Here is a 13,018-nt window from a genome sequence, read left to right as displayed (position 1 = left end):
AATTCATGCGAGTGCCTATCTAAATCGATTTAGCAAGGAGGTTAATCAACATTTGACTTTCTAGTAAAACATAAGGCAGCAGAACCCCATTAACCTCACGGCCCAAACCCCTGGGTGAACGCCAGAAGCCAGAATTAACAAACCACCATCCAATGCCTATCTAAATCGATTTAACAAGAAGATTAATCAACATATGACTTTCTAGTAAAACATAAGGCAGCAGAACCCCGTTAACCTCACGGCCCAAACCCCTGGGTGAACGCCAGAAGCCAGAATTAACAAACCACCATCCAATGCACCCGCCGTTCTTGCAACAGCTCTTTATTTGCCTGCTGGCAGAGCCACTAACAGTGAGGAAAGGAGGGAAACGAGGAAACCGAGTTCCAGCCCTTACACACCTTGCACTCAACTCCTTACACCTGGAACTGCAGCCTTGCCTACAAACCAACAAGAGGAACTTTCGCTGGTCGGTTCTCTCGGCCTAGGAAAGAGGAGGCGAGGGAAACCCCTTCTGAAAATGGGGCCAAAAAATTCGCAGGAAATTGTCTAGGATTCGAGACATTCTGCGTGTTTTGGAAAGTCAACTTCTCCCTCTGCCCGCATGCAGAGTTTTGCCGGAGGAAATGGAGGGTGAATGCCTCCCCCACCCTCCTCTTTCTGACGACCCTGATTTTCTTTCCTGGAGAAAACCCGGCCGGTGCGGAGCTTTGCTTTCTTCCCTGCATGTCCCTTCCTTCCACGGGGTTGACAAGGGGAATAGAGGACCTCGGGCTCCCCCCTTCCCACGACTTGGAACTTGATGAAGCTTTGCATACTCCACGCATGCCTCCAGCGCCAGGGAAAAGCCCCCCCCCCCACTCACTCTGAGTCACGTCTGGATCTCCACCCGTGCAATAATTTCCTTACAGCCTCTTGGCCCAGGGGCTCAGCCTAAGGGTCGCAGCGAAACGGAGCCGAATCGGACACGGCAGAAACAGCAGACGCGCCTCCCAGCCTTTTTCTGCAAAGTGCCCCGGGACTACGAATCTCCCTTGAGCTCGCGGAAGAGCCAGGCGCATGCTCAGTTCCCTCCGGAAGGGGACTGCCCGTCCCTTCCAACCGCTGCCGAGGGAGACCCCTGGTGGACTCTGTGCGCTATGACAGGCGATCCTGCAAGGGCGCCGGAGGCCAGAGCATGTTCCATGGGGGCCGGGGATGATGGGCGTGGGATTGGGTCTCTCTAACGCAGTGTTTCTCAACCTTGACAATTTTAAGGCATGTGGACTTCAACTCCCAGAATTCCAATGCTGGCTGTGGAATTCTGGGAGTTGAAGTCCACATGCCTTAAAATTGTCAAGGTTGAGAAACACTGCGTCTAACGTCTTGCCTTTCTAAATAAGATGGCGTTATCTATACAGATTGCAGTTTTAGAGCTTTCTCTTCTTAATTTCTGGGAACTATGTGTGATTTGTGAACAATGAGGAAATCTTTCTTGAAGCTCAAAAGTCTAAAAGGAGTTCTCGTCGGAGTCTTTTATCGTTTTAGGAATCTACTACTACTACTACTACTACTACTATTATTATTATCATCATCATCATCATCATCATCATCATCATCATCATCATCTTCATTATTATTATTATTATTATTATTATTATTATTATTATTATTATTATTATTATTATTATTATTATTATTATTATTATTTAATAAAGTTGGAAGGGACCTTGGAGGTCATCTAGTCTAACCCCCTGCTCAGGCAGGAAACCCTATACAATTTCAGACAAATGGCTATCCAGTCTCTTCTTAAAAACTTCCAGTGTTGGAGCATTCACCGCTCCTGGAGGCAGATTGTTGCTCTGGATGCACCTCAGGAAATCGCCTCCTCCTATGTTTAAGATGATTCAGGCAGGCTATGGATGGGAAACCCTCCCTTTTCCCTCAAGTTCAGAATTCTGGGAGCTGAAACTCAAGTCAGGCTTTATTCTCCACTCGCTTGGGATGACCAGCCTTCCTTGATCGGTGGCTTGAAATCAGCCTCTCCTCATTCATTCCCTCTCCAATAAAACAGAAAATAGAATGGGGTTCTTGCTTGTCTTAGGGATGAAGCCTTTTCCTGCCCTTTCTTTGAGCGAGGAGTGGCTCTGATGCTGAGGAAAAGATGTGTTTCTGCCTGGCTTTGAGCCTTTTGCATGTGAACCAAATGGGATAACCACTACACCACAAAAACGACAGGCACGGGCAACTCTAAATCGGCATGCCCTTATCGCTTGCCGGCCACCTCAGTCTGGTGATTACAGCATTGTAAGAGTTAATGAGATGTTGTTCTTTATGCTTGGTGCCCTTCCAGAGCTCAGCGGGGGAAGCACAATTTCAGACACTCTCAGACTGTTGGTTCAATCCTGGCTTTTGAGAGATTTTCTTTGACCAAATATCCCCACGGCAACATTTGGGGGGAGGGGCGAAATATAATGTGTTATGTAACCCAATAAGATGAAATTCTGCTAGGAGAGTGATGGCGAACCTTTTAGAGACTGAGTGCCCAAACTGCAATCCAAAACCCACTTATGCATCATTGAGTGCCAGGTGGGCATGCCCCATTGGCTGGGTATGGCCCATTGGGTGGACGTGGTTGCAGTGGTAACGTCAGACTGGGTGGGACTAAAAAGTTCAATCAATTTCAACTTTGCAAGATCTTTTTTTTCCCACGAGAAGTTGAAATTGACTGATTGAACCTTTTTTTTTTTGCACACGGTGGCGGAGGCCTAAAGCGAAAAGGTTTTATAAAACCCAGCTGAAGGCCTAGGACTGGGGCGACGGCGCACGTGCCCACAGAGAGGGCTCTGAGTGCCGCCTCTGGCACCCGTGCCATAGGTTTGCCACCACTGTGCTAGGATATATAAACGATCTAAAATAGTGGCCACCAACAGTGGAATGCGGCCATCCTGAGCTATCACAAAGGTGAGTTGGATAAGCAAGATAACCCAGGACTGGTCCCTGGTGTTTTCCTTTGAAAAAGCCACATCCTCACATTTACATCCTCACATCTACATCCTCCTGAACAGCTAAACCGTTGGGAAGGTGCTAAGTTCAGAGGGTTGGGTTGGCCAACTTTCAAAATGTTGCTTCTGCGACGTTTTTCTTCCAAAACTGCATTGTGAGGAGGTCTGTATTTAGAATGTGCATACAAGCCATGGCTTGCCATGTCCTTCTCTGTAAATGAAAAAAAAAAACACCCTGAAGGGACACCTTTCTTAGACAGATTTTTGAAACCTTCCAACAGTTAAATTCTTACTGACAGCTGCATTTTAATCCCTGCAACGTCCATCTGTTGGAAATGTGACACGGTATAGTGCAGGGGTAGGCAACCTTGGCTCTTTTATGACTCGTGGACTTCAACTCCCAGAATTCCTGAGCCAGCCATGCTGAGGGGAAAGGGAGAGGTTTCCAAGCTGAGCCATGCTGGCTCAGGAATTCTGGGAGTTGAAGTCCACAAGTCATAAAAGAGCCAAGGTTGCCTACCCCTGGTATAGTGGATCCCAGATAGCAATCATTTTTTGATGATTGATTACATTTGTGGTTTTGAGGGGAAGTCAAAACCCATTCCGCACTAGCTGCCAGGAGAGGCATGATGCAGGACCCATCGGCCTGATTATTCTGGTTGGTGAGGTCCAGGAGAAGACCCTCCTCTGCTGTTGTTCCTGCCCTCTGAAACATCTTGCCCCCCCCATTTGATATCAGCCCCAACCCTCTTGACCTTTTGTAAGGGCCTAAAGATCTGGCTCTGCCAATTAGCTTGAGGCCACAATGGGGGAGCATCACAGTGGAGGTGACCGATTGATCCCATCTCTATCCCACCTTCCCAATATGTATATATAATTACTTTTATGATTGTAAGCCTCCCAGAGTTACCCTGTGATAAGATGGGCAGCCAATAATTTTTATAAATCAATCAGTCAGTCAGTCAGTGGGACGTCCAGAAGATGATTGACACTGTGGTATCAATCTTCACAAACACATCCATTTCCTGGGACACCCACTTGAGAAGTTGATGGAAAATTAATTTACCCAGAGAATTCCCAGTAGGATAATAGTAATAATAATAATAATAATAATAATAATAATAATAATAATAATAATAATAATAATAATAATAATAATAATAATATGAAGAAGAAGAAGAAGAAGTAGTAGTAGTAGTAGTAGTAGTAGTAGTAGTAGTAGTAGTAGTAGTAGTAGTAGTTGGAAGGGACCTTGGAGGTCATCTAGTCCAACCCTCTACTCAGGCAGGAAATCCTATACCATTTCAGACAAATGGCTGTGCAGTTTCTTCTTAAAAACGTCCAGTGTTGGAGCATTCACCGCTTCTGGAGACAGGTTGTCCCACTGGTTAATTGTTCTGACTGTCAGGAAGTTTCTCCTTAGTTTTAGGTTGCTTCTCTCCTTGGTTAGTTTCCATCCGTTGCTTCTTGTCCTGCCTCCAGGCGCTTTGGAGAACAGCTTGACTCCCTCTTCTTTGTGGCAGCCTCTGAGATATTGGAACACTGCTATCATGTCCCCCCTCATCCTTCATTAAACTAGACATACCCAATTCCAGCAGCCATTCCTTATATGCTTTAGCCTCCAGTCCCCTAATCATCTTTGTTGCTCTTCTCTGTACTCTTTCTAGGATGTACAGCTCCATGTGATAGATCCCATTTTGGGACGAAATACAGCAAAGTGCTTGCTTCAAAGAAGACCAGCAGGTGATGCTCAGAGAAAGAGCTACAGAAGGAAAAGGTTCTATGGAGAGTTAACACATCTGGCCATAATGCAAAGTGGAAGATTTGCCCCCTGGCAGCATCCTGATTATTTTTTTTGTTCAAATCCAAATTCATCTTTAAAAGCAATTAAACCACTCTTTACAGGACAACTAGAGGACACTATGGGAGAATATTAGTGTCATTAGTACCAAGGTCTAGCATGGAGCCCCAAGAAAAATAGCAATGGATTACATAATAAAAGCACTGCAATCAAAAATTGCATGTGCCAGAAGACAGGATTCAGAACCCTGGATAGCTCCCAATGTGGGCTGCTCCTGATTGGATTAATCGTCTGTAAGAAAAACTCAATTCCAGTGCTGGTCTGTGGCCAATAAAATCCTCAAGAAAGGTGGTGGCTGTTCGTCCCCATTTTACATTCCAGAGGGGGGTAAAACTAATTCAGATATTTAAACCCTAGTGAGAAAAATCCTTGACAGTATGGGAATCGAAGCCCTCAGATGAAGAACCCAATGCAATAACAGTCCATCACCTTCACCTCGGGATCATGCCATCCAGCAGGCTGTCCCTGGGTGGGTTTGAACCACCATCCTTCTGGTTAACAGCCAAATTCGCTAGCCCCTTACACCCCAGAGACTTCGCACAGGGCTTGGCATCTGCCTCCCTCAGTCCGGAGATTCATACCTCCAAAGCTTCTGTTTGGTTTTTGTAGTGTGGCTCCTTTTCCCCCACTAAAAACAAAATCTGGGATGAAAACGCAGTCTGGTGACGCTGCCTGCACATCCCAGAAGGGTAAAAGTTGAAAAAAAGGCATGTGCCAGCCAGGATTCAAACCCAAGTCATAGGATTGGAGACATGTATGATGTCCCTATACCAGGGGAGGCAACCTTGGCTCTTTTATGACTCATGGACTTCAACTCCCAGAATTCCTGAGCCAGCCATGCTGAGGGGAAAGGGAGAGGTTTCCAAGCTGTGCCATGCTGGCTCAGGAATTCTGGGAGTTGAAGTCTACGAGTCATAAAAGAGCCAAGGTTGCCTACCTCTGCCCTATACAACTGGCACAGATGTTAAGATTCTGTCTCAGGAGATGTAAAATTTATGTTTGAGGTTTCTCTTTTCCCATCTAATAGTGAGAGAAAAACTCTTCTGAAACCCAATATTCAACCAGCAGAATGGCTTAAAATTCTGCTCCCTCGTCCTTCACACTGAAGAAGCAGAGTTCTTTAACCCATCTGATACAACATGCACCAGGCTGTTTTGGCCAGCAAAAGATATGGTCACGCTGGTTGAGAGTCACCCAGGCTTGTGGTTTCTGTGGTGTGGTGGTTATCACATTTGCCTAATACACAAAAGTTCCCTGGTTCGGCACCAGGCAGAAACACATCTTTGCCCCTCAGCATGAGAACATTTCTAGGCATGTAGAGGATATACTTTTCTCCCCCCAGAAAAAGCAAGAAGCATCCCGCTTTTTCTTCCTCATCCAAGATGGAATGACAAAGTAGAAAATGCTTTTAAGCCATTGATCAAAGAATAGTCATCCCAAGCCAAAAACTAGCCAGAACAGAGGCTCTAGGACAGTGGTTCTCAACCTTTTTAATGCCGCGACCCCAACCGGTCGTAAGTCGAGGACTAAACCGGTCGTAAGTCGAGGACTAAACCGGTCGTAAGTCGAGGACTAAACCGGTCGTAAGTCAAGGACTACCCAACCGGTCGTAAGTCAAGGACTTTCCCTGCCTGGGAGCGCCACGCATGCGAGGTTCCTCCCCCTGCGCTGGCCGAGGTGTAGCTGGCAAGCGGCAGAGACGGAGCAGGCCGACCACCAGCTGGCCCAGCCCAAGGGAGGTAAGGCATCTGCCGGAAAAGGGGAAAAAAAATGGCGGACAAAAAAATGGCGGTCAAAAAAAATGGCGGACAGCCTTGCTTGGCGACCCCCATGAAATGGTTGATCGACCCCAAATGGGGTCCCGACCCACAGGTTGAGAACCACTGCTCTAGGAGTTTTATGGCTTCATATTCTGCAGCACTAGAACAGGGCTTTTCAACCTTTTCACCCATTGTACCACTTTTAGGATATGGCAACATCCGAGTATCACCAGTTGCCTAGCAAGGTGTCAAAAACATGATGACCAAAAAAAAAGTGATAAAGTACAGATAGTCCTTGACTTACAACAGTTCGCTTAGTGACTGTTTGAAGTTACAATGGCACTGAAAAAAGTGTCCCCCAAGGCACAGCTGAGGAAGACACCTGCCTGCCTGCCCGCCCGGCGGCGCTCTTCCTCCTGTCTGAAGTTTTCATTGTTGTGAGCATTTCTGTTGAGGATTGGCAACGGGGGTGGGGTGGGGGGTTGTTTGGTTTTTATTCCCCCCCGTCTGCTGGGTGGTTGCAGCAGGTTTTGGTCACTTCATATGACCCTGGGACACTGTGACTGTCATAAATACGAATCAGTTGCCAAGCATCTGAATGTAAATCACAAGACCCTGGAGATGCTGCAACATTCCAGCTGATTGACGCTTCTTCTGGGCTCAGCAGAAGCACCAGGATCAGCGCCAGGCTCCAGCTGGAGCCTGGCGCTGATCCTGGCACTTCTGCTCAGCCCTGACAGCCCTGCAGCTCCAGCCACCTCTCGCTCAGGCTTGTGTGGTGCTGCCACCGGTTCAGCTCATTCCCCTCCCCCGCTACCACTTTTCTAGGATGTTCACGTACCACCTGCCAGGAGCCAATGTACCACAGGTGGTACCCGTACCACTGGTTGAAAAGCCTTGCACTAGAGAAAAGTGGCAATTTATAATTATATCTGTATATTTAGGGGTTTCCTTTCTTCTTTCTTTTCCTGAACTCAACTGTGAATTCCAATAAAACATCTTTCAAGACTGGCTACCCAGGAAAGGAACATTGAGAAGCCAAACCCTTCATCAACATTGGACCATCACTTTGAGCCAACATCTAATCCAGTGATGGCGAACCTTTTAAAGACCGAGTGCCCAAAAACTGGCCCCGCCCCCACTCTGCCCCCCCATCCCCTGCCCCGCCTGCCCAAAGGACCACTCACTGCCTCCAGGACCCGCCGCAGATCGCCCAGGCAGCCCAGCAGCGCTGTGGCAGCCACACCCTCTGCCTGTGCCCTGCAACATCAACAGCATGATGGAGTGTGAGGGCAGAGTCTTGTCTACGCTGCCTGGCTGCCATGTCCGTGGCTGCGCTGCTCCGTGTGGGCCACTGCGCTGCTCCGTGTGGCTGCTGGAGAGGAGGGGGTCATGGGGGAGGCAAGGCTGGGGCAACGGCACGTGTGCCCACAGAGAGGGCTCCGAGTGCCGCCTCTGGCACCTGTGCCATAGGTTCACCACCACTGATCTAATCTGACCTGGAAAAGCAGGTCCAAGAGTTTCCAAACTACAAATTTGAGTGATGTTGTGGGGGGGGACTCTACACACACACACACACACACACACACACACACACACTATTTCTGCCCTCTTCCTCCTTGATGAAGGCTTTGAGCATCAGCTTTGGACTGGTGTCCAGTTATCTCTGGGTTGCTGGAAATAGAGTATACAAGTGTTTCATCCTCTTGAGTCTCCATCCAGTGCAGGGGGATAACCATGAGCGAGCTGCCAACTGGGAAGACAAGTTGCCTGGTGACCTCAGCAACGGTCTGAGAGTGTTGTTGGGAACTCTCCCCTCAATTCCCTTTTCTACTGGAAAGCCTTCATCAAGCTTACCCCGGCTAGGTCCCTCCCTAGGTAAGAAAAACCCTCGCCTCCATTTGACACTTCAAAAGAGAAGCCGGAGGAACGAAAGCCACTTTGTATTTCCCCGGTGGTCTAGTGGTCAGGACTTGGCGTTCTCACCACCACAGCCCATGTTCAATTCCCAGCCAGGGAAAACGTTTACTTCCAAACCATCAATCATCCTGCAGGTAGAATTCCCAGGAAGGGTCGTGTTCATGGCAAACTAGCTGAATTGACCAGAGAATAATCCTACCTTCCCTCCCCTCCCCTACTCTTCACCCCTCTAGGGGGGGAAGGGACCTTGGAGGTCTTCTAGTCCAACCCCCTGCTCAAGCAGGAGACCCTATGCCTTTTCAGACGAATGGTTGTCCAGTCTCTTCTTTAAAATCTCCAGTGTTGGAGTACAGTTTGCAGTAGTGGCAAATACCTGTAGCTACTGGCCACCCAAAGCCCTTATAAAGAAAACACTGACAATGACATCCCCTAAATTCCACTGAAGATGTTACCTAGCCCAGGCTTTTCAACCAATGGTACAGGTACTACCTGTGGTACATTGGCACCTGGAAGGTGGTACGCGACCATCCTAGAAAAGTGGTAGCGGGGGAAGGGAATGAGCTGAACCAGTGGCAGCACCGCACAAGCCTGAGCGAGAGATGGCTGGAGCTGCAGGGCTGTCAGGGCTCAGCGGAAACGCCAGGATCAGTGCCGCTTTCCAGCTGATCGGCGCTTCTTTGGGGCTGTCAGGCTCAGTGGGAGCGCCAGGATCAGCGCCAGGCTTCAGCTGGATTTTGGCGCTGATCCTGGTGCTTCTGCTGAGCCCTGAAGAAGCACCAATCAGCTGGAATGTTGCAGCCTCTCCAGGATCTTGTGATTTACATTCAGATGCTTGGCAACTGATTCATATTTATGATGGTCACAGTGTCCCAGGGTCATGTGGAGTGGCCAAAACCTTCTACAACCACCCAGCAGACGGGGGGAATAAAAACCAAATACCCCCCACCCCACCCCCGCTGCCAATCCTCAACAGAAATGCTCACAACAATGAAAACCTCGGACAGGAGAAAGAGTTCCACCGGGCGGGCAGGCGTCTTGCTCTGCTGTGGCTTGGGGGCACTTTTTTCAGTGCCATTGTAACTTCGAACAGTCACTAAGCAAACTGTTGTAAGTTGAGGACTACCTGTACTTTATCACTTTTTTTGGTCATGTTTTTGACACCTTGCTAGGCAACTGGTGATACTCGGATGTTGCCATATCCTAAAAGTGGTACAATGGGTGAAAAGGTTGAAAAACCCTGACCTAGCCTGGTAACAAAACATTCGGAAACCAACTCACAAGCTCAGAGAATGAACCTTCACCCTCAGTCTCAACAGCCTCCATCCAACCAGCCCTGGCTTGAATCCTTAGGTGAAGCCGATGATAACAGCTGGAATTGCAGGAGATTTGGGGCATGCAAAGCTGCCTGTAGTCCACTTAGGGGAGAGGGAGGGGCATCAGCCCTTCAAGGATGCTGAGGGGAAGCCATATCTAATGTCTCTTGAGCACAATTGGTCAAAGGGGTCCGGCTGTTGAGTAGAAAAATGGGCTGAATCCACCCGGCAGTTTGGCGGCAGTGGTAGAATGGGCTCAGACTCAGGGGGATCATTATATATGACACAAATCTTGGCTGGTGAAGGAAGGGAATGTGGCCCTCACCAACTGCAGTCTTTACAAGCAACAGCCAACATTTTGGTTGCAGAAATCAGGCCTCTCTCTGGAGCCTTCCTCAAGGAAGCCGGGATGGAAAAGGTAGAACGGTCACAACTGTCATTCCAGAGGAAAACAGAATTTGGGACCTGCACTGGAGACTTGGCGCCTCCGTTTACAGGACCTTTCACCATTTTGGCTCCTTTTCAGAGCCCCGATGACCAGGAATTAGGGGACAGTATCAATTGTGAATACATACAGATGGCTCCTCTCTCTTTGGTCACTTGCAGAGTCCTGGATGCAGGGTCATGAAAGGACAGCAAGGACAACACCCAATGTCCTAAACCAGACATGTCAAAAACAAGGCCCGGGGGCCAGATGTGGCCCGCAAAGTGGTTTCATGTGGCCCACGAAGCCATCCTGGAAACAGTGAGGGAACGGCCCCCTCTGCCTTGGCCCTGGCCCAGGCCGGCCGGGAGCCAATGTACAATTTTGTGGTGGCCATCTATGCTGAAATGCATTCAGTCTTAGCTCCACAAGGCTGTCTAGAAACAGTGAGGAACCAGCCCCTGCTGTGTCGGCCCCGCCCCCTAGGTGCATGCTGGGGAGGTGTCACCCTTTGTGAGGAATGAAGAAATGCACCATGCCTTGGCGCTTGCCCCGGTCCCACCCCCTTCTGCCAGAGACCCTCAGATCTGTCCCACTCCTGCCCAGGCCCCCACAGGCACCCTTGACACGAACGGTGTAGAGCTGACCATGCCCACCCAGTAGGTCACACCCACTCCATCCACGCCCAGTCAGTAGGCCGCACCCACCCTGAGCACACCCACCTGGCCCGAGGACAACCGCAATGCTGATGCAGCCCTCAATGAAATTGAGTTTGACACCCCTAGCCTAAACCCACCCGAGAACATATGATATCTTTAGGGAAACACCCAAATGGGAACATGTTTAGCTACTTCTGCTCTCTCCCTTCTTATCTACAGTGTGCCAGACTGACTGGGTGAAATTTTTTATCTTATGTGTGTCAGCGTTGCTGGATGGGTTGCTTATGTAATCAGAAAGAATAAATACAAGGATTTCTTGTCATTCGTTGCTTCTCTCATTTAGAGGAGTCCGCCTCTATTCAGCCAAATAAAAACGTAAAGCTTGAAGGCAACTTCTGGTTTCCTGTATTTCTTTATCAAGCAAAACCTCAGAACCTACATATCAGCCCCTTCCTCCAAAGCTCGTTCCATACAATGTATATTTATGTGACTTTATGGTGAGGATTCAGGGACGCAAAGACTCATTCAAAAATGCATTCATTCCTCGTCACAATTTCACACGAGTGAGAGCCCAGGTGTTTTATTTTTATGGCCATCGTAGGGTAACGGCTTTGTGAATTGCAGCACAGACCCATGTGGCATGTGTCTCCCGCCTACAGTGTTAGGTCTTTCTCCTTTCTGATTCTTTTGATGGACTATAAAGGAGTTACAACCGAAGATCTTTCCGCACTCCATGCACTGACACAGCTTCTCTCCTGTGAGGATTCTTTTATGCAGTCCGTTTTACTCTCACGAAAGCTCTCCCCACATTCGCTATGCTGATATGTTTGTGTGGATGGACTTGTGGGAATGAAGACTACCGCTACAAGTAAAGCTCTTTCCACACTCCATGCATGGATAAGGCTTCTCTCCTTTGTGTACCCACTTGTGATAATTAAGTTGACTCTTATACGTAAAGGTTTTTCCACCCTCCTTGCATCGATATGGCTTCTCGCCTATGTGGATCCTTTTATGGACAGTTAGAGTTTTATTTGTACTAAAACTCTTCCCACACTCATTCCATTGATATGGCTTTTCACCCGAGTGGGTCCTTTTGTGGCTAGTTAGAACGGTACTCAATCTAAAACTCTTCCCACACTCCATGCATTGATACGGTTTCTCCCGTGTGGATCCTTTTATGCACAGCCAGACTGTTACTCTCACTAAAGCTCTTTCCACATTCACTGCGCTGATATGGTTTTTCGCCTCTGTGGCTCCTTATATGGGAGGCAAGATGATAACTCCTACTGTAGCTCTTTCCACACTCCATGCATTGAAATGGTTTCTCCCCTGTGTGGATCCTCTTGTGGGAATTAAGATTACTGCTACGAGTAAACGTCTTTTCACACTCCATGCACTGATATGGTTTCTCCCCTGTATGGATTCTTTTGTGGGAGGTAAGAGAAGAATTCCACGCAAAGCTCTTTCCACACTCTGTGCATTGATAGGGCTTCTCTCCTTTGTGGATCTTCTTGTGGGAATTAAGATTACTGCTACGAGTAAACATCTTCTCACACTCCATGCACTGATACGGTTTCTCCCTTGTGTGGATCTTTTTATGGCTAGCCAGACTTTTGCTCTCACAAAAGCTCTTCCCACACTCATTACACTGATATGGTTTGTCGCCTGAGTGGATCCTTATGTGGCAGGCAAGATCATTATTCTTACTAAAGCTCTTTCCACACTCCATACATTGATGTGGCTTCTCCCCTGTGTGGATCCTCTTGTGGGAATTAAGATGACTGCTACAAGTAAAGCTCTTTCCACACTCATTACACTGATATGGCTTTTCGCCTGGGTGGATCCTTATGTGGCAGGCAAGGTTTTTACTCTTACTAAAGCTCTTTCCACACTCCATACACGGATGTGGCTTCTTCCCTGTGTGGATCCTCTTGTGGGAATTAAGATGACTGCTACGAGTAAACGTCTTTTCACACTCCATGCACTGATATGGTTTCTCCCCTGTATGGATTCTTTTGTGGCAGGTAAGAGAAGAATTCCACGTAAAGCTCTTTCCACACTCTGTGCATTGATAGGGCTTCTCTCCTTTGTGGATCTTCT

The 13,018-nt window shown here is 48.1% G+C and overlaps 1 protein-coding gene and 1 non-coding gene across 2 annotated transcripts in view; one reads left to right on the top strand and one right to left on the bottom strand.

Annotated features, from left to right (window-relative positions):
* Positions 1-13,013, bottom strand: part of ZNF594 (zinc finger protein 594) — a gene marked incomplete at both ends in the record, with an annotated part of 147,656 nt that extends 134,643 nt beyond the window's left edge. The window contains 2 exon segments of the mRNA XM_029286170.1: positions 11,792-12,074; positions 12,076-13,013. Coding sequence (XP_029142003.1) covers positions 11,792-12,074; positions 12,076-13,013 — 1,221 coding nt within the window.
* TRNAI-AAU lies at positions 6,048-6,120 on the top strand. Its single transcript has one exon. It is a non-coding gene; the product is annotated as a tRNA-Ile (tRNA).
* Positions 13,014-13,018: the final 5 nt, after the last annotated feature.

Source organism: Protobothrops mucrosquamatus, unplaced genomic scaffold, assembly GCF_001527695.2.
Source record: "Protobothrops mucrosquamatus isolate PMUCROS unplaced genomic scaffold, P.Mucros_1.0 scaffold3029, whole genome shotgun sequence".
In the NCBI taxonomy this organism is placed as follows: Eukaryota; Metazoa; Chordata; class Lepidosauria; order Squamata; family Viperidae; genus Protobothrops; species Protobothrops mucrosquamatus.
This window is presented reverse-complemented; position numbering and strand designations above follow the sequence as displayed.